Raw genomic sequence first — 21,205 nt, forward strand, 5'->3', positions numbered from 1 at the left:
CCAGCTCCTCTTACTGTACACTCCCTCTTTCCCTCCAGCATTCATTTAACAAAGGCTGTCTCGTTACAATGGCAGCGGCCCCAGAGAAGGGGGTCCGCACTGAGTGGTCGCCTCAAAGGGAGGCTGACCTCCTTAACCAGGGCTGGGAGCCAGGACACCTGGCCGGCCTGGTTAATCTCAGTCCTCCTTTACTTGGATTACCAAGAGTTAACCAATCAGTGTGCAGCGTAGGGAGCTAATGATGCCATGTCATGTTACAGCCGTCAGTGGTGTTGGCTCAGGACGGTGATGGGGATTTGCTCATCTTTAATCTCGTGAGAGCTTCCTACGTCTGATGTGTCTGTGTGTGTGTGTGTGTGTGTGCATGTTTGTGTGTTAAATCCCTGACTCAACATATGTGCAGTGAACTCAGATTGGCTGTGCCATGGCAGCTTCTAGTCTAGTCTTCGGGCAATACAGAAGAACTGGAATATGTTGTGCTTCTGCATCTGAGGGTTTTACCAGCACATTGTTTTTTTTCTGTCCTTTTTCTCTGTATGTCTTCTCCTGATTCCTGACCACATGGTGAGACTCATGAAGTCAAAACAGAGTTACCGTTTTCCTTTATTCTTTTTACCGCATTCAACCGTTACACACACACACAGACACGCACACACACAGACACACACACCGTCGCTGGGACACACCTTAAGGCCAGCAACTCGTGGCCTGTCTTATCATCATGACCTTCTGCTCGGTCCCCTGTGATAACAAACAAACATGAACTAGATGAAGACATGAGATAACACAACATCAATGACTGAAATCTAAAATTGTGTGTTTTTCTCTGCGGGTTCGAGGGAAGGCGCGTGCGCTCACGTCCGCTGATCTTGGTGGCCACCCTCTGTGCCAGGGACGTGCTCTGGGCCAGCTGCTCTCGGTAGCTCTGGCCCATGTAGTAGTCGATGTCGTTGGCCCGCAGCAGCTCCTCAAAGGCCTGGGGGGGGTGGACGGGGGACATGGAGAGGAGGATCAGCACTGACAGCGCAGAACATCCCCTGGGTCTATGATGATTCACCCCCATGAAACAACTTTTGAAGGACGTTTCGACAGATGCATTTTAAAATAGGGCGCGTTTGAGTGATGTCCTCCCTTGTGGGTTGGAGTGCGATTAACAACCCCCCCCCCCCCCCCCCCCCCTGCCATGGCCCTGGGCCTACCTTGGTGGTGTCCCCGAGGTGCTGGGTGAGGATGTGGCAGACGCCCCGGCCCTCCCTCATTCTCTGTCTGAGGTGGGACAGCTCGCGGGCCTGCGCCTGGATCAGAGTGTTGTACTTCCTGTGGGGGCGGAGAGCGGTACGCACTGAATAAGAGTCATATGAATAACAACACTATGACACAGAATTTACATTTAACCAAATTCAAAGAAAATCAATGAACCGAAGTATCTCTCTTTCTAAAAAGGGATATCACTGTACACCATGTAAACCAAAAAGCTTTGAACACCAAATATAGCGTTGCTCTGCTTCCACAGACTATATATAACCCCCCCCCCCCCCCCCCCCCACGTCCTCGCTCCACTTACCCAGGCCAGGTGGCACACTTCCCCTCCTCCCCCTGGCCCTTGGCCTCCAGCCTGGAGCTCTTCAGCTTGGCCTCCAGCGAGGCCACGCGGGACACCAGCTCCCGCAGCTCCCTGCTGGGCCGGGGCCGGGAGTGGGGGGCCAGCGTGTCCGACCCCCAGCCCTCGTCGTCCTCGCCGCCGTCGTGGGCCGGGGACGCCTCGAAGGCCCAGTTCACCTGCTGACGGGAGCACCAGGGACATGAGGGCCAGGCTGGGGAGCTACAGGGCACCAGGCGCTAGCTGACGCCCCGTAGCTCCGTGTCCCATCAGCCTCAGCACATCAGGGGAAGCCTTCATCCCGTTCTGAGCATGGGTGGGTCGAGGAGGGAGATTGCACCCCTAATGCTGCTGTTTATTTGAGTATTTTGTTGGGACCACTCGGTAACATATAGAACCTTCACGTGCCCCCGTTCCGTTCTAATATGAGCCGGTCTGTGTGTCGTCACTCATCCTTTGTCGTGCGATAGCTAGCGACTCAATGATGGCTCCTTTTTGCCCAGGAGTCTAGATCTCGAGGAACCCTTTCGCGATGACAGTGCTCCCAAAATAGAGCAGGTTACCTTGCGGGGGGTGCGCTCCAGGCTGGAGGCGTAGTCGCTGGTGGTGGACAGGGAGCGCACGCGCAGCTGCAGCCCGCGGATCACCTTGTGACAGCGGGTCAGCTGAGCCCGCAGGTCCTGGACCAGGTGTCTGACAGACCCCTTCCCCTCCTCCTCCAGCTCCTCCTCCTCCTCCTCCTCCTCCTCCTCCTCCTCCTCCAGGCCCTCATATCCCTCCCCGCCGCGGCCATCGTGATCTTCACCAGCGCCGCCGTGGCGGTGGTCTCCAGGGTACCAGCCACCCCCACCCCCGCCACCACCACTCCCCACCTCGTAGTCTGTGTGGTGGGAGAGGGAGGTGCACATCTCCAGGTCATCAAACTCTGATGGAGGGGGGGGGGGGGGGGAGAAAATCATAAGGATGGATGTGTAGAAAGAAGGAGACGGCCGGTTCTCTGCTCATAGGAGAGAACATTGATGTAGTGGGTGGGGTTGGGGGATATGGGGAGTAGGGGGGCGTCACCTGGGCTGCTGGCGTCCTCCCGCTCGGCCTCGTTCTCGCTGCGGCCGGAGGTCTCGTAGCCCAGGTCCTGGAGGTCCACCTGCACATGCTTACTGGCCTGCTGCACCGCCGTCTCCGCTGGGGGGGACACGGTTCACCTTACTGTCCCTCTACATGTTTACGGAAAGCTAGACTGATTCCCGAAACTCTATCTGCCATCATGTTATAAACAGCTTGAATTATTATAGGTTTTGGAAATTTTAAAAGCCTGTTATAATTGTGCTTTAACACACGTGTACAGTATGTGTGTGTATTTCTATTCTGCATTCTATAGCACTTATGTTTCCTGTGTTCCTATTGGTCCCTGTGTTGACCCCCCATGTCTCTCTATGTGTTCCTATTGGTCCCCATGTGTTGCCCCTCCCCCCACCATGTCTCTCTTTGTGTTTCTATTGGTCCCTGTGTGTTGCCCCTCCCCATGTCTCTCTATGTGTTCCTATCGGTCCGAGTTTTGCCCCCTTGTCTCTCTATGTGTACCTATTGGCCCCCGTGTCTCTCTATGTGTTCCTATTGGTCCCAGTGTTGGACACCATGTCACTATGTATTCCTGTTGGTCCCTGTGTGTTGCCCCTCCCATGTCTCTCTATGTATTCCCATTGGTCCCTGTGTTGTCTCTCTATGTATTCCCATTGGTCCCCGTGTGTTGCCCCCCATGTCTCTCTATGTATTCCCATTGGTCCCTGTGTTGTCTCTCTATGTATTCCCGTTGGTCCCCGTGTGTTGCCCCCCCCATGTCTCTCTATGTATTCCTATTGGTCCCACGGTTGTCTCTCTATGTATTCCCATTGGTCCCTGTGTTGTCTCTCTATGTATTCCCATTGGTCCCCGTGTGTTGTTGTGTGATGTCTCTCACTGAGCAGCTCTCGGTAGTCCTTCAGCTGCTCGGCCTGGGCCTGCACCGTGGCCTCAGACACCATCAGCCTCTCCTGCAGCTCGTGGTTCTGCTGCCGGCTCTGGGTCAGGTCCGAGCGGAGCCCGGCCGCCTGCTCCCGCAGACCCTCCTCCACCAGCTCCCAGAAGGAGCCCCCCACCTCCTCGCCTCTCGGACCACCGGCAGCCTTCCCCTCCTGACACCGCAAACAACGTATTTTAGGATGGGACCACAGCATCCCCACAAGACACCAGAACACTCTTGAATTAGAAGGAACCGTTGGAGTAACTGTATTGCTCAGAGAGAGAGAGAGAGAGAGAGAGAGAGAGAGAGTGAGAGAGAGAGAGAGAGAGAGAGAGAGAGAGAGAGAGAGAGAGAGAGAGTAAGAGAGAGAGAGAGAGAGAGAGAGAGAGAGAGAGGAGAGAGAGAGAGAGAGGGAGAGAGAGAGAGAGAGGGGCCGGAGGGGTCTGCCAGCACTGCACTGTTTTCATAAACATTTCAAAGTCAGCATTGCAGAGTTTGTTCTATCAACAGAATGACCCAATGGCTGAGGAGACCGATCTGATTCATAGATGAGGGCTAGATCAGAGCCTGCTTTCACTAGTGCTTCACTTTGCCTCCAAAAAAGGACATTATAATGCATCAGAATTGTTTCACACTCCTATTGGATTGGAGTTAATATTTCCTTATCTGTACGGCTATGAAACATGTACTTTTAGCGGCTGTATTGTGGAACTCCATTTCAGAAAGTGTTTACCTTCTCCTGCTGGCTGGGCTGGTACTGGGACAGCAGGGTCCCCAGGGCTAGAGATTTGGGCCGGGTGGGCTGCGTGGCCCCTCGGCCCGCCGGGCTCCTCACACCCGGCGCTCCACACCCTCCTGCCGCGGCCTGAGGCTCCTCTCCACGCTCCTCCTCTGCCTCTTCCTCCTCCTCCTCCTCCTCCATCTCCTCCTCCTCCCGCTCGTCATAGCCCCCTGCAGACCAGCAGGGCGACCCTGCAGGGTCCCCGGCCCCCGCGGCCCCCCGGCTCCCCTTCAGGGCCTGGATCTCCTGCTGTAGGCCCAGCAGCGTGCTCCTGGTCATCAGACACATGCACACAGTCAGAATCACAGTCACAATCACAGTCAGAATCACAATCACAGTCACAATCACAGTCACAGTCAAAATCACAGTCACAGTCAGAATCACAGTCAGAATCACAGTCAGAATCACAATCACAGTCACAATCACAGTCACAATCACAGTCACAGTCAGAGTCACAATCACAATCACAGTCACAATCACAGTCACAATCACAGTCACAATCACAGTCACAATCACAGTCACAATCACAGTCACAATCACAGTCACAGTCACAGAAGACGCTTCCATCCAAAGTGACACACACGTGTCATCAATGAGAAGGTCAGGATTCGACCTCTTGCTCTGGAGGGGTGCCTACAGAAGCCCTTGCAGATAGCCCTTGGGAGTCCCACACCATGTAGCTACTGGAGACCGTCCTGACCCCCACAGTTACCGTGAGCTGCACTAGTGGGTACCGTGAGGTATGCACTGCAGACTGTAAACATTCACTACTACTTCATAGGTTGAAGAAAGTCTATATAAAACGGGATGTGGGCGAGCACCTCATCTGAGCCAGGGACGAGTAGCCATCCTTCTCCAACTGGGAGTGGATGACCTGGAGCTCCCCTTCCAGCGTCTTCTTGGCTTCCTCCAACTGCTGAACCTGCTGGCTGTGAGCCCCCGTCTCCAGGGGCGGCGGCCCCCCGGGGTGGAGTGGTGCTGCAGTCGCCGCCCCCTGTTCTCAGAAGGGATGGAAATGGAGTTAGCCGGGAGCAAGTCATGTTGTTTATAGAGGTCCAGGCCGGCGTTGTGGTTTAATCACATGATTCACTGGGGGTCTTGTGTACAATCACATTAAGGACAGCATGTCTGAATACAAAGGTTAGCATCGGGGAGGAAAAGCCGTAGTGATGAATGGTTTTACCTGAGCCGAGCCGAGGCTTTTGGCCGTCACTTTCACATCGTCGTCCTCAATGCTGTCACTGAACTCATCACTGCTGCCCTCTTCGTCGCCCTCCTCTTCCTCAGTGCTGAGCTCTAGGGAAAGAATGAAAACACAAAAGTAAATTTAAAAAAATCATGACTTTGTTGTTGCTGTTATTGTTTTTTATGCTCGCTCCGCTTCACCTCTTCCTGAACCACTCTTCCTGAACAACTCTCCTGCACCACTCTTCCTGAACCACTCCTCCTAAACCATTCTTCCAACACTCCCCCGCTGCTCGGAACTACCTCGACTGAAGTCATGGGACCGAAGGGAAATGTTATGTCATGTGTTACCAGCCAGCCAAAAAACAGGAGATGCCTGGCCCACCACTCAGAGTGTGTGTGTGTGTTTGCGTGTGTGAGGGGAGGAAGGCAGAGAGAGAGAGAGAGAGAGAGAGAGCGAGAGAGAATGAGAGAGTGAAAGAGAGCATGAGAGAGAGAGAGAGAGAGAGAGAGAGAGAGAGAGAATATGAAAGAGAGAGAGAGGGAGAGAGAGAATTATCCATTTTATAATTTTGTAAAACTTTCTTGTGTGCTGTTCAACATAGTCACGCTTTCCAGATCTGGATGAAAACATTAACAGCTGCTTGATGTACCTCACTGCTGTGTAAACCTTGAGTACTGAACGTGCCTTTGAAGGGACACGTTAGCAGATAAATGTTTGACACACACACACACCCTGTTGGATGAAATTGTATAAGCAATACATGGCCACCAGGAAGCAGTCTGCCAATGGAATGTTAATGGCACCTACACACCAACACACATGCACGCAAACACATGTATGCACACACACACACATATATTTATGTCTAGAGTGGAAAGATTTATTGTAAGTACATGGACACATGTTGTCGTATAATATCATCGAATGTACAATCATCTATTTAAGACATGTTTATTGATTTAAGCTTATTCCTATTGCGTGTATATAAAATGTAGATGGCGCCAGCGTGTTTCGTAATGTTCTCTGAGGGTTTCGTTTATAGATTCTGTTTGAAATAGTAGTGAATGTTAATCTCATCATTATGAATATATGAATGAGGCAATGGGTGGGATTATTTACTTTACAAACCTTTGGCATTGATGATCAATGCTTTCCAGGGTAACCAGTGAATACATATAGACATACTTCATAGGCTGCTTGCTCTGTATTTTCAAGACTAGGTGTAGTCATTGCAAAACCACAGATCAGAACAGCCATGTGAACAGGTAGGGCATGCCACAATACAATGCATGAGGTAGACATTGTGCCACTATGGGATGTGAAGTGAATGACCTGTGAAAGTCAGTGACAATGTGCATTCAAATTCGTAATGTTACAAATGATTGATGTGTGTTGGATAGTCCCTATCTTTTTTACAATACAACAATGTGATTTGGTGTGTGTGTGTGTGTATGTGCAAATGCTTTTGTATACAGGGTTAGGGACAAGGTCGAGGACAAATAGACTGTTGGGAAAATAAGGAAGTCAGGGATGTATATTAAAAGATAGCAAAATAGTACTAAGGGACAGGGATAATAAGGGACCAACGGGTCACTAAAGGAATGAGATTTTCTGGAGAAAAATCTCTTAATTAAAGACACGAGAAAGCCATAGCAAAAGGGCTGTTGACAGAATTAGCTGGCACGTTTATTTGATTTTGAATTTAAAATACAAAAGGAATGTAGCAAAGACGGTCTATCTTCAAGGCTAGCAAAGATCCAGACAAAGGTCAAAGGAAAGATCTAGGAGTGCAATCTCCCCAATATGATATATATTTTGGCAGGACATCTTAAAACATTCTTAACTACTGGAATTGATATGGGAATAGCGATTTATACCACTAGCCTATAGAAAGGATACTATTGGGGTACAGCAAAATGCCAAGAACATGTATTTTATGTGCAATTCTTTGATATTCACGGGATGCCACATATTTAGTAGCAACCAGGGAGCTAAGAAACCCAGTACTATCATAAACCCACCGTATCCTACCTACATCGCTTTATCTAAACGCATCGCATCCCATGCAGAGCTAACAGGCCTTACAGAGAGCTAGAGCGAATAAGAAGGTCTCTAGGGATCCAATGGGTTGAAGTCTTTTGAAATTGTGTTAATTTGCTCTTTGGTCCTAGGCTAAGTATGCACACAGAGATGGTGGACAGCAATACACAAAATAAAAGATAATGTTCAGACACCTAGTCTCAGCCATGAGTTTCACTGACATCACGGTAAGACATGTAAGCACAGAACAATGGCAATACAAAAAAACTCCACATCAAAGCGACACACAGGCAGCTTGCAAAACAACAATATAAAAGTATCGACATAACACAGAAATACATTATTAAATAAAGGTCACGAGTTTTGCTTCATTTCAGATCCAGCTTCTGCTACTGTGAGCACCGCTCTTCGCCTACAGAGGGAAAGTTGCTATTTGGATTTCTCCATAATAATAATGCATATATTATAATTGTATAATTATATATTTAAAATGATTGCCTACTGTTAATAAAGTCAACACAAAGCGGCCAAACCCCCCTATCTGCAGGCAAAGGCATCTAGAATGTAAAGTGCCTTTCTCTCAGTGGTGCTGTGGTTAAGACAAGGATTCACACGGTGGTTAGTGAGCGCCCCCCTCAGCCCTGGGGGCCACACCGGGCCCGTCCCCACCTCCAAAATCAGAGCGCGTTTCAGCAGCCCTCTCCAGTGCCAGGGCCATGGCCCGGGTCCTGGCCAGGACCTCCTCTAGCTGTCCACGGAGCGCCTGCACAGAGTCTAGCTCAGTGTGCAAAGCCTGGGTCTTCTCTGTGCTGCTGTGTGGTAGAAACAAAGAGATGAATCTCAGAAGAAGGAAAGACAAATGCGCAGACGGGATATGCAAAACAAACGGTACGGGACATTAGAAACGGTGAATGCAATGCGTCCGCCCCTGGGAGTGGACACAGAGGATGGTTAGCGGTTCTCTACCTGTCTCCCCTGCTGTGTTTGTGGCTGAGGCTCTGGTACAGCGCCTTCTCGGTTCGCAGGGCATCATTCAGGTCGTAGTACTCTGACTGCAGCTGCTGAAGGATATGCTGGGGGAGGGAGGGAGGGAGGCAAGAAGGTCAGGAAATGGACCCATTAGAGAAATAAACAACAACAACAACAACAGCCATACAAACAATGACGGAGATGGAAGAACGTCCTCTACTTTTCACCTACATGGTGATCGGTGCTCTCTATGGCTTCATGGGCCTGTTGCTGTGCCTCAGCTAAGGCCACCTGCAACGCAGAGACCTCTCTCTGTCGCCGTGAAACACAGAAGAGAGAATGAGAGAGAGAGAGCGCCAGAGAGAGAAGAGTTGTTAGATTGTGAAACAGCAGGGGAGTAATTGCCGGAGCCAGGGATGTTGAGAATGCGTTCAGAATGTTCCCAAGCATCAAACGCATCGCATCAGAATGCACACTTAGCAAGCCCCTGAAGGCCTGGTGGGTAATCATCCCCTCACGCCTTTCAAGTGGTTTGCTGTGTTGTACCCTGTGTGGTGACAAGTGTGCGATGTCAAGCAGCGACCGAGGGACAGCTACCTGCGCCTCATTCTCCTTCTGGAGCAGCAGCTGCAGCTCCTCCCGCACAGCTCTCATCTCCTCCTCTCCCTCCTTTGACGAGGACTCCGCGGCCTCCTCTTGGCCCTGCATCAGCTCCTGATGCAGGAACGCACAGAATCGTCCCAATTAATTGGTGTGACGTTCAATACATTTTGAAAGGCAGATCGCCGTAACTCAAGACAAAGTAATTACAGATAGGGCATTTCAAAGATAGAATCATGACGTTGTTATAGATAGAGCATTTATCGTACTTTAATAAAGGCCTCTTTCTCTTTCAGCAGACTCTGCAGTCGCTCAGTCTCTCCTCCCATCTCCCTCTCTCTCTCCCGCCTGAGCTCGCACAGCTCCCGGTCTCTTGTGGACAGCTGCTTGCGGAGCTCCTGCAATTGGCTCGTTCGTTCGCCAATCACCTGGGAGAGCCTATCAGAGCAGTCCTAAGACACAGTGAGAGGAAAGGGTTGGAGGTTGACATGGTTTGCCGTACACATCCCCCATTGTGTCTATTATTGTGTAACGAGCTGTGTGTAATCGAGTTGCTACAGCACGCTTACACTTATTTGGCCCCACTTCTACTTAATTAGTCCGATTGATATTCTTTCGCTAATTTTATGTGGAACTTTTCATTTGTTTCGGAATTAAAACGGAATTATAGTATTATGGCTGCAGTAGTACTAGCTGTAGTAGTATTAGTACTGTAGTGCTACTATATGAGCAGAAGTATTTTTTCTAGTGCTAGCAGTACTATTCTGGTGGTTGTCCTAGAGGTACTCATACAATTCCCAGGCATTGTCATCATAGCAGTGGTAATGGTATCCCTTTGCAGTGTCTGCTAAAGTAAATGTCAATGTAAATGTGGCAGTAGTAGTAGCAGTCCTCAGGGCAAATGGGAGCTACCTGGAGGTACTGGTCCTTGGAGCTGACGGTGTTGAGCAGGTCCTGGAGCTGTGCCTGGTGCTGGTGGGACTGGAGGCTGCGGTCCGACAGCAGCTCCTGGAACAGCTGGTCCTTCAGAGCCAGGCGAGACTTCAGATCCTCCACCACCTCAACGGGCCCCGCCTGGACCCGGGCCAGCAGGGAGGCCCGCAGCTCCTACACACACACACACACGCACACACGCACACACACACACACACACAGAGTTACATACAATGTTGACACACCTAAACACACACCGACAGACAAAAGTCTATGTGCAACTGTTGTTGGTCATAAAAGTCCAATTGTTTACCCACATCTAGGTCCACATTACTAGTTGCACCGGTCTTCACTTGCTTTGAACACCAAGATCAATTTAAAAGCAAACAATGCCAACAGAGGAATTGGGCATTTGTATGGACCCAAGCTGTGTTTTTTGTGCGCGCTTGTGCGTGCATCAGTGCATGTGTGTGCGTGTGCATATGTGTGTGTGTCTGCGTGCGTGTGTTACCTGCGCCTCCTGGCTGCGTGTCTGCAGGGCGGCCTGCAGCTGGCTGATGGCCGTGTCCTTCTCTCGGAGAGCCTTGCCCTCCTTCTCCTGGCTCTGCTGCTGCAGCCACTGCAGGCTCCTGTAGGCCTCCGACGCCTGCTCCAATTCCAGGTCCTTGCCTCGCACCAGGGAGTCCAGACTCTGGCAGGGTGGGGATGGGGGGAGGTGCTCGGTTTAACGCGACTCCAGGCGTGCCCCCACACAGGAACATTACCTTGCGTGACATTTAGCTGACACATAGAGCTGACACTCTATATGTGCTCTACATGCGCTGTATATATCAGGTACTCTGTATGTATTTTGTATGTACTGTGAATTAACTGTCTATGTCCTGTGTATGTCCTGTGTTTAATCTGTTTATGTCCTGTGTATGTCCTGTGTATGAACTGTCTATGTCCTGTGTATGCACTGTGTATGCACTGTGTATGTACTGTGTATGAACTGTCTATGTACTGTGTATGTCCTGTGTATGAACTGTGTATTTCCTGTTCATGTCCTGTGTATGTCCTATGTATGTAGTGTGTATGTCCTGTGTATGTCCTGTGTATGTCCTGCGTATGTACTGCATATGTCCTGCGTATGTCCTGCGTATGTCCTGTGTATGCACTGTGTACGTACTGTGTATTACCTGCTTATGTCCTGTGTATTAACTGTGTACGTCCCGTCTACGTACTGTCCCGTGCGTGTGCTGTCCGTACCGTGATGGTCTCGTCGTTGTTGGACAGGATGCAGCGCAGGCGCTCCAGGTCGCGCTCCTTCTCCCTGAGGGCCAGCTGGAGCCTGCTGACTTGGCCCTCGCGCTCCTCCAGACAGCGGAACTTCTCGTCGATGGAGCGCTGCGGGGAGCACGGGGACATGAGCGCTGCGGCAAATACTCCCTCAGTCCCCCAGTGGACAACTGTTTCTATGTGGGCTTGTTTTTCCTCTCCTTCTGCAAGGCTATATTTTAGTAACGCACCGACGTGAGGATGGCACGAAGCTTTAGTGTAAACAATGTTCATTTTCAGATCTGGCCGGCTCTGAATTTTTAAGCAGTGTATATGTTTGGGGTCTGTATGCGTTTGTCTGTATACGTGTGTGTGTGTGTGTGTGTGTGTGTGTGTGTGTGTGTGTGTGTGTGTGTGTGTGTGTGTGTGTGTTCCTCACCTCCAGAGCTCTGTCTCGCTCTTTAATGCGCTCTCGTAGTTTCTCTAAGAGTGCGTCTCTGGGCTTGGAGGGTTCCGGGGACTCCAGCATCTCAGAGTACTCCTACAGGAGAGAAGAAGACAGGAGAGGGGGTCGGTCCGGGGCAGTGCTCATGTCTTCACTGTACGTTGTTGTGATGGGGTTCCCATGGGCCCCATGTATAGAAGCCGTCCAGCGTGTGGGCGTCAGTATGTATTGTGGGGGGTCCTCTGCCATGCTCACCTGCAGCTGCCTGTCCTTTGCCTGCAGTGAGTGTTGCAGCGCGTTGAGGCTCCGCTCTCGCTCCAGCGCCTCCGCCTGCTTCTCCACCTCCACCTCCTTCAGGGTGGCCTCCTTCTCCCGGAGCTCCACGCGCGTCCGCTGAAGGTCGCTGTGCAGGTCCTGAGGTCACGGAAAGGTCACGGCAGTATCAGAAAAATAAGAGGTGCGGAACGTACACTTTGTGGTTTAATAGACGAGAACAAAGAAAACGTTTTTTAACGTTTTTGATGTTTTAATTTCACTTTCATTGATTCAGGTAAGTCTCACGGTGCACCTCTTTTACGCACGTTTACACACTGACCTGGTTGTGTTTCTCAGTGACCTCTCTGTGCTGTAGCGCCACCTGCAGGTCGGAGTGGAGGCGCTCCTTGAAACGGGCCAGGTCCTCCCCCTGCCTCTGGTTGAGGCGCAGGCTCCTCTGGCTGGCCTCCAGCTCCAGGCCCAGGGAGAACAGGGAACTCTGGGCCCGCACCAGCTCACCCTGCAGGTGGGCCATGGCCTGGACCATGCTGGGGCCCTCTGGGGCCTGGAGACAGACACGAGAGAGAGATGTAGAGAGATAGACCCAACACAGACACACAAACACAGATTTAAACTGCGTTTGCCTGAGGATGAAGACCCTGTTCAGATAAGACACAAGACTCAAGACTAGCAACCCCCCCCCTGCTTTATATGAGCGCGACGTATGAGCTCAGTGAGAGATTTAATCTAGATAACACCACCTCCAGGTGGTTATGACAGCGGTGTCTACATCTCTCGTCCAGCTGTTCTCTCTCCCAATTGTCAACGAGGCCATTGTCTTTAAATAGCAGGGAGGATTGCTACTTCTACAGTCTACGTTTTTTGAGTTGCCCCTGGCTTCACATGATGTGCGAGGCTTCACCTCTGCCTGTGTGAGCTGGTTACGGTGGGCCATTTCTCTCAGCTTGCACAGAGAGGCGTTCTGTCCTTCGATCAGCTGATACAGATCCTGGGCCTGGAGAAAAAAGAACACACACACACACACACACACACGCGTTTGGCTTAGTACACTTGAAGACTTCCTGCAGAGCTGAGGCCTCTAGTCACAGTACAACCTAAACGTACCTCGCCGTCTTTAGTGTCTATGGAGTCCGTCAGGCCCTGGATGGTCCTCTCCTGGAACTGAGCGGCCTGGCGGATGGAGCGCAGCTCACACTCCATCTCGTTCAGCTTCTCCTGCAGCTTCTGTTGAAACGCAGGAAAGAGGTCACGTCGGCGGCTAGCATCAGGCTCCGGTGGCGGCCGAGAGGCGGTGAACCAGATACCCAGGTTGAGATGCGCTGGAGGGGGGGGGGGGGGGGGGGGGGTGAGGCTCACTGTACCGTGTTGTTGGCCTCGCCCTCTTGCATCTTGGCCTGGAGGGAGTGCACCTGGAGCTGGGCCTTCTGCAGCTCGCTGACGCACTGGCCGGCCGCGCACTCATACTGGTTCAGCTGGCTCTGCTGCTCCTCCACCAGACTCTGCAACACCCACAGAAGGGGAAGGTTAAAACGCTTGAGCTTGTACGTCGTGTGGTCGTCCTTCTCTGTCCCAGCTCTGTGGCAGACGCTTATGTGGGTCAGCGGTGATGTTGTGTAAGCCGGAAATGAAATGGACCAAAGCCTTCATGCAAAACACAAGAAAAGATCAGATGTTTACAACATTCAAAATACAAGCAGAGTGGCTTGTTCGACTCGTTCATGTGTGTACCGTGTTTCACTACAGTGTCTTGAGGCGTGCATGAGTGGGTGGCTGTGTTTGCCAGAGTATGACCTGCTTCCTCCTTCTCTATACTATTTTGACATAATCAGTTCATAAATGCGTTGATTCAAGCGCAATTGTGTGTGGTTGAAACCCAACAGTCTACAGCATTCAGAACTACTATATTGCTCATATTAAAGCTGTAAAACACTGTTGACATGAAATAGTAAGTGGATATAAAAACGGTACCATATAACTGCTAATTTCAGGATTTACATATTTTGTATGTAATACCTATCTACATGTAAATTAAGTCTTAAAGTTTACAAGGGCAACATGTCTGATATTGGTGAACACTGCAGCTGCACCAATAGAGATGGCAGTGTGAAGCGACATCACTGTGCCTCCAGGGCTCTGAGTAAGAGAAATATAGGCCAATTTTCAAGCCCCTTTGCCTCTATGTCCAACCATATCTAACCTAGTTCCTACCATCCTTGTCACTGGATAAGCACAGTCCTTTGTATACTAGCTTTGGATTCATACAATGATAACTATTCATTAGTTATTATTATTGTTATTAACATTATCACTATTAAACAAATTCTAGATCATTAAAAGCGGATTGTTTATTTTGGGGGAATACTCTAGCACACACGTCTAGCAGAAAAAATAGATGCCAAAGTGTATAGTAGTCCTCTATTATATAGCATGTCAAAGTGAAAGCTTGAAAATGAGCTCTGTCGTCTGTCAACAGCCTCATTGTAATTGTCCAAAGATGTTGTCATGTACTGTATGAACTTGTTAAACCTGAATGCACTGTTCAGTAAGAAATGAAAAGCTGTCTGCATATAATAGCAACCAACATTTTAATTTACTGTTTCAACTCTGGGGAGATAATGGGTTTCACTAGAATAAACCAGCTGCAGAGGTAGAATGTATCCGAGGCAATATATAGAGACACACAGATCATGTCTTCTGCAAAGGCAACTAAGCTGAAATATAACAGCACACAAACAAAATCCCTGGGAACTGGATTTTCAAAGAACTGCCAGTGGGCTGGATCTCGAGGGGTGACAGCTGGATTACCAGAGTAATTAACCAAGGAGAGGGGAGACGGTAATTGTTATAGAGCTGAGGTGGCTGTGTTGAGAACACCGCAGACCTAGGCGTGATAAGCAATTAATGTGTTCCACGTTGCTGTTGAAGCCCTGCTCTGCAGAGAGAGACATGGTGGTGGAGCTTATCGTTTGCCTTCCCCGGCTGCTATACCTGGTGGGGCCTGGGGGCGGGGCACTCGTGATACACATCCTCCCACAAATCATCCATCTCCGCCAGGTCCACGCCACTGTCGTTCCCCCCGCCCAGCCCAACCAGGGGGGCTTCCAGCTCAGCCATGTGGTACTGGATCTCCATCTCTCCGTTCGGCGCCCCATAAGGGGACTCGAACACGTCCAGCCGGGGGCCGCCGTTACTCGGGCTGTGTCGCAGCAGCACGGGCAGCCTGCAGCCCTTGGGGGTCTGGACCGGTCGGTACGGGGTGCAGTTGTGGAGCAAGCACAGGGCCAGGGAAAACCCCGACACCGAGGGAGCCGGGCCGAGAGGGGCCCCCGGGTGCTCCTCCGACAGGGAGTCGGCTCTCCGCTGGTCGGGGTAGTCCGGGGGGAGGCCCGGGACGGAGCCTCCGTCCCCGTCCGACGGCGCCGAGGAGCCCAGCGAGCAGCGGGAGCTGGCCCCTCCTCCCGCCAGCGTGCGCTCGCTGTCCGAGTTGCGCTCGCCGGAGGGGTTCCAGGAGCCGGCCACCAGCGTGGGGGAGGTGACGGGCTCCTCCGAGCCTTCCTCCTCCTCTTCCTCCTCCTCGTCCTCTTCTTCGTTTTGACTGGCTGCTTCCCCTCCTCCTCCTCCTCTTGCCCCTCCGGGGGTGCTCCCGCCCCCCGCCAGGCTGGCCGAGTACCGGGTGGACGGCCCGCAGGAGATGCTCCGGGCCAGCTTCCTGGGCACCTTGCACACCGCCTCATAGTCCGAGTCGGCCACCCGCCAGCGGCTGCACCCGCGGCAGCCCGTCCGCGGGATGTAGCGGTGCCAGCCCGGGGCCGACGCCTCCGAGCCCGGGGCGGCGGGGCACTGGGAGTGGTGGTGGGGGTGGGGGGCGGCGTGGTGGTGGTGCTGGGGACAGTCCATGCCGTCGTCGGCCCAGGACTCGTACGGGGAGTAGACCAGGTCCTCCTGCAGCAGGGCGCAGTACTTGGCGTGGCCGAGGCCCGTCATGTCCACCACGCCGTCGGCGGCGGGGTCGCCCGTGCCGCCATCGTCCCCGTTGGTCTTGCGGTACAGGCCGCTGACGCACTGCCTCAGGCGGTGCTTCTCCGAGAGCAGCCGGTGCAGCCGCTCGATGGACAGCGCCTCCACGCGGGCGATCACCGTGTCGAAGCGGTACACGCGGTCCAGCATGAAGACGCACTTGGAGCAGGCGAACTCGCCCCGGCCGTCCCGCGTCAGCTCGCGGCCCAGGGCGTAGGACAGCAGCACCTGCAGGTTGAGCTTGGCGGCCGGGTGGAAGATCCATCGCCGTTGGTTACCGCAGAGCTCCCGGGCACAGATGCGACAGGTCTCCTTCATCTTGAGGTCGAGCATTCCACACGGCGCAGGAAAACAACTAGAGCACCGGTGACGGGAGGGAGCCACTACTTATCCGGGTCTGAGTAAACAGTCTCCTTCTGATAGAGGCTGAAATCTATTACAAGCCTGCATCTGCATTAACTCATGTAGAACATCCCTACCTATATAAAAGTCAATATTACTTTACTAATAATTGGCAATAGTGGCAAAACAATAGTTATATTATAAGAAAGTAAAATTCGGTTAAAAAAACGAATCAATGAGTATGGTCGATGTCCAACGAGAATCACTTGTTTACCAAATTATATTTTAAATAGGATAATTTGTCCTGCTGTCTGAATAAAATTTTATTCAGTTTCTGAGACGGAGGCAGATTAATTCGTTGATTGGCATCGACTTAATGATCGTCCGGAGATCAGAGATTCTGCAGGTGCGGTAGGAAGAGCGTACAACGGCGCATGTAGGGCATAAACGGCGGATGTAGGTAGGATGCAGATGTCCTGTCAGTGGTCAGTTATATGGTGTCTTCCTCGCCATGTCTTCCGTCATAAACAGATACTTCGCATTTCCCGATATCACGCGCAATACAAATTCCTCTGCATCATTCGGCGGTGACTGGAGCCGCTCGTACCCAGGTCATGACGGCGATTAATGTTCGATCCCAAACAGTCAAAAACTTGATGAACTCCCCGCTTCTCATCCTGTCAGTATATCTACCGTCCGAAAATTATTATTCCGCTGAAAATTATTATTCCGCCGACAGATAGACTGCGTTTATTCTTCCTATCGGAGATTCTCAGTGGTAGATAACGCTGTGGCTGCTCTGAACCAGACCTGCATCCGCGGAGCAGACCATTCAGGGGGAAAGGGGGTAACAGGAACCCTTTCTTTTCATCTTATGTTGGTCGGTTGTTATAGTGAGTAGTTCATTGATTATAATGAGGTAACTCTTTAGCTTAAATGTGTATACACATGAAAATATCGCGAACGTCAGCCTTGCAGTGGATATAACGATAAAAACAGAACTGTGTCCTCCCCAGGGGCGGAAGTACTTACTTCTGCCCATTCTGCTAAGCTCAGCACGCCTCATCAAACAGGTGAAATTATAGTTTACATTAACCAAAGTTGACAATCATTACAGTGACGCTTTACAAAATTTAACGAAGATGAGTACATGACGCGAGATTTAGTAAAATCAAAGAAGAAATGATAACAAGAGAGACGCTTACAATTTAAAAAAAACAAAAACAAAGGTAGACGTTTTGTTGCGCAAAAAAGAATGCATTTCACATTTCTTTAGCAGATTTTGAGCATGGTACTAAAGATATATTACGAAAGCATCTCGTCTCATATAGACTTTATTATGTCCTACATTACACAGCTCAAAATATCACCCTATCCGATCTATTAACCGATAAGGCGCAAAAACATGAATTGCCCGAAATTTAAATAATAATTTATGGGTTAATCATTTTTTGAAAAAACAAGAATATATTCATTAATTTACTAAGAATATTATAATAATAATTAACATAATAGTCCTTGTGCCTGGTCGATTAAGAACACTAAATAATTCAGCAGTGCCTTGACATAGGTCATATAGCTTGCCGTTCACACACACACACACAAGGATTGCACTCAGTTCCCATGATGAGTTTCTGTTTTGAGAGACCGAGTGACTCCCTGGGGGCTGTACAGGCAGATGGTCACGGTCTCTCACTGTGACTGCGGAAATGAGCAAAGAATTATTGTCCCAACTAGGCCTGTTTTTGTCCTGGTAGCAACTCCCCATTTTCTCCAGTAACGGGTCTGTACACTTACAGATTTAAAGTTGGCTGTCAACATAGGTTTGGGCTGGATCTCTAGTTCCCCTGGTTCTGATTAAGTTAGGGTTTGTTAATGTTGACTGATTTGCTCTAAATCAGACCCTTCTATGAGCGACTGATCATGAGCGGCAAGTTTGCGATTACATATTAAAGTATTTGGAGCATAAAATAGGCCTATCTACAAATCTACATTAAGTTGATACAGAAATCAATATGTATCTTGCATTTTATTCTAATTACATAATTATTAACATCCTACATGGCAGCGATTGTATGTCCTTATCAATCCTTAACATTAAGCGATTGTTAAGTACTTTCATTGCGTCACATGACATCCCTCAACCTACTCAAACAATATAGTAAAATTCCCATACGTGCTACTCCTAATGGCTAGCACGTATGGGAAACTGATTTAGAGCTCGTTTACGCCATGTTGGTCTGAGGAGACACAATTTGATCTCCGCACTGGACGTGAGTGACCCAAAGGCCAACGCGACCACCCTTTTGAAACCAGAACCTGCGCTAATCCATGTGTGTGGGCCAACACCCCCCCCCCCCCACACACACACACACACACACACACACATACACAGACACACACACACTTGCATGCATACACACACGCACACAGATGAAAGGGGCCGCCGTTTGGGAGTGCAACACAAAACTGTAACTAAGATCATCCACTCTTTGAGCCTACACAATGTTATCAGATCTTTCCAACTTAAAGTCAATACAAATTGTTGTTTTTGACACCGGCTTGGAACACACATACACACACGCACTTGCACACACGCTACTGGAACGCTGGAATCTGAACAGTGGGTTTGGAAAGGAAGGTAGATTTGCATCTCATGTCCATAGATGATTTACAAGTTAAATGGGCAGAGGAAGCCCCTTGGAAGAAAACGTCCAGTAGTACAGAGATCAAACTCACAAGGGCAGAGATTGAGGCGGTAGACAATGGCAAAAACACTGCAGGTGGCGGTCACATACAGACTGAGAAGGAAAAGAACAATAGGCACAGCAATCGATTCGTGACCCAATTTTTGCACTATTATCTATTGCGAAGTTCAATATTTTTTAAATATAGAATGGAAGTGAGTGTGAGTGTGAAAGCAACCTGCACATTTGCTGTTAGTAATTGTGCAGTTGCACAACATATATCGGTATTTTCTGAATATATCATACTCTTAAACACTCAACAATTATCCTTTGTATATAAAAAATAACAATTTGACAGTGTGCAAAACTGGACTTAAATACCCCTGCTAAAATGCATTTTAACATAGAGAGATGTTTGCATTTCCAGTTCATCATTCTATGCAGTAGTTAATCTATACTTCTGTCCTACATGCTTTGGCCTAATACTCCCATATCATTATTCAGGAGGCAACAAACTCCTATTTAGGAGCTCTGTACTGACACTCAATGGCCAACTCAATAATTACACATGTTAGGGTGTGGCCAATTGCTTCCCGTCTTCCTCTATGATTGTACAGCTCTCCATGAGCCCTCTCCTGTGGCCATGACACAAACCACAGCCATCTGTTTAACATATAAATACATATATGCCATTTGGTGGACAACACTTATGCAAACATATTGCTTATCAAGGCTGCATACATTCTTAGCATGGGTGGGCCAAGTGGAAATCAACGCCCCTACCCATAGCTCAACTCATCCATTGAGCTGGACCGGACCACGATCATATTGGCGGTATAAATAAATGAGTCCAAATACCTGCATCTCCTGTTCGATGCGCAGCCGCTCCTGGCCAAGTTCCTCCTGGTAGAACTGCAACCAGAGGAGCAGAGGATTAGAAAAACGTTGAAATCAATCCAACTACATGTTTAATGAACATGATTATGGCCGTTGAAGTGCTACCAAAGTATAACAGCGTTTAACAAGAATGGGGAATCTTGATGGGGGGGGATCTTCAATCGTCGCTGGGAAGTTTGAGCAGGCGTATATGGGTTTGTGAACATATGTGTGTGCATGTGTCAGTGCTTCAGCGGTAGAACGGTTATATATGTGTTTAATGGACACATGTGTGTATGCGTGAGTGTTTCAGCGGCAGATAGGATGAGTGAGAAAGCCTTGTGGCCTACATGAATAGCTGCTGAAATAAGTAAGGAGGAATGTTGCTATGCTGTTTCCAGGAGCCCTGGCCTAAAACAAAGATAGAGTAGCACTAATATGGCTATGAGGTTAACAATGTTCCAATAGGGACAAGGTAGAGAAGTTGCAAGAAAAACTGTTGGTTGTTGAGTTTGCATGGATTGACGTGAAACTACAGCATCTTCTCGTTAATATTGTCCCTACTTTAGGGGACATTAATTCAAAGCCACTGACAGTGAGTTCAGAATCAGGTGAGTAAGCTATTTAAGGGACATCACTTCGTACCTCCACATCCTTGTCTTTCTGGAGCAGGGAGGAGGACAGCTCCTCGACCTGGCCCTCCAGCTCCTCCACCCTCTCCGTCAGCACCGTCCTCTCGCCAGTCAGCTCCGCCATCAGGCCCTCCTTGGAGCGCAGCTCCGACATCAGCTGCTCTATCAGCCTGCAGGACACAGACAACATGGGGGGTGTGAGGGAGACGTGACACTCATTCACACCCAGAGCTAAGACTTGTTTCCGTGCGTTGTTAAGGTTTTATTTTAGTTTTTCCCCACATGTCTTTGTTGATGTTGGACTGGGGGAGGGTGCCTGTCGGTCGTTGGTCCTCAGGGCTGTCCTCCATGGGGGTGTCTGCTGAGAGGGGGGAGGAGAGGTAGTGGGACCCAGCCAGCGTGGCCATACGCTCAGCCTCGCTCCTCGCTAGCTGGGCCTCCTGGATGACACACACACACACACAAACACAAATAAATATGAGTATACATTACAAAATATGAAATGTTATATATATATATATATATATATATATTTATAAATATAACGATGGTTTGTAACGAT

General features: G+C 49.8%; 1 protein-coding gene across 1 annotated transcript in view; it reads right to left on the reverse strand.

Annotated features, from left to right (window-relative positions):
• Positions 1-17,259, reverse strand: part of LOC307085556 (myomegalin) — a 28,458-nt gene extending 11,199 nt beyond the window's left edge. Inside the window, exons 1-25 of the mRNA XM_079750388.1 lie at positions 15,078-17,259; positions 13,451-13,588; positions 13,194-13,313; positions 12,991-13,083; positions 12,409-12,633; positions 12,069-12,227; positions 11,808-11,909; positions 11,360-11,497; positions 10,623-10,802; positions 10,091-10,285; positions 9,448-9,630; positions 9,176-9,292; positions 8,810-8,890; positions 8,576-8,682; positions 8,279-8,421; positions 5,564-5,676; positions 5,202-5,374; positions 4,333-4,651; positions 3,558-3,771; positions 2,666-2,782; positions 2,164-2,525; positions 1,565-1,782; positions 1,200-1,317; positions 859-976; positions 687-741 (exon numbers count right to left, since the gene is read on the reverse strand). Of these exons, the coding sequence (XP_079606514.1) occupies positions 687-741; positions 859-976; positions 1,200-1,317; positions 1,565-1,782; positions 2,164-2,525; positions 2,666-2,782; positions 3,558-3,771; positions 4,333-4,651; positions 5,202-5,374; positions 5,564-5,676; positions 8,279-8,421; positions 8,576-8,682; positions 8,810-8,890; positions 9,176-9,292; positions 9,448-9,630; positions 10,091-10,285; positions 10,623-10,802; positions 11,360-11,497; positions 11,808-11,909; positions 12,069-12,227; positions 12,409-12,633; positions 12,991-13,083; positions 13,194-13,313; positions 13,451-13,588; positions 15,078-16,439 (5,150 nt within the window). The 5' untranslated portion in view covers positions 16,440-17,259. The remainder of the gene's footprint in view (positions 1-686; positions 742-858; positions 977-1,199; positions 1,318-1,564; positions 1,783-2,163; positions 2,526-2,665; positions 2,783-3,557; positions 3,772-4,332; positions 4,652-5,201; positions 5,375-5,563; positions 5,677-8,278; positions 8,422-8,575; positions 8,683-8,809; positions 8,891-9,175; positions 9,293-9,447; positions 9,631-10,090; positions 10,286-10,622; positions 10,803-11,359; positions 11,498-11,807; positions 11,910-12,068; positions 12,228-12,408; positions 12,634-12,990; positions 13,084-13,193; positions 13,314-13,450; positions 13,589-15,077) is intronic.
• Between the last annotated feature and the right edge of the window lie 3,946 nt (positions 17,260-21,205).

This window comes from Pollachius pollachius (assembly GCF_949987615.1).
Source record: "Pollachius pollachius genome assembly, chromosome: 14".
NCBI lineage: Eukaryota > Metazoa > Chordata > Actinopteri > Gadiformes > Gadidae > Pollachius > Pollachius pollachius.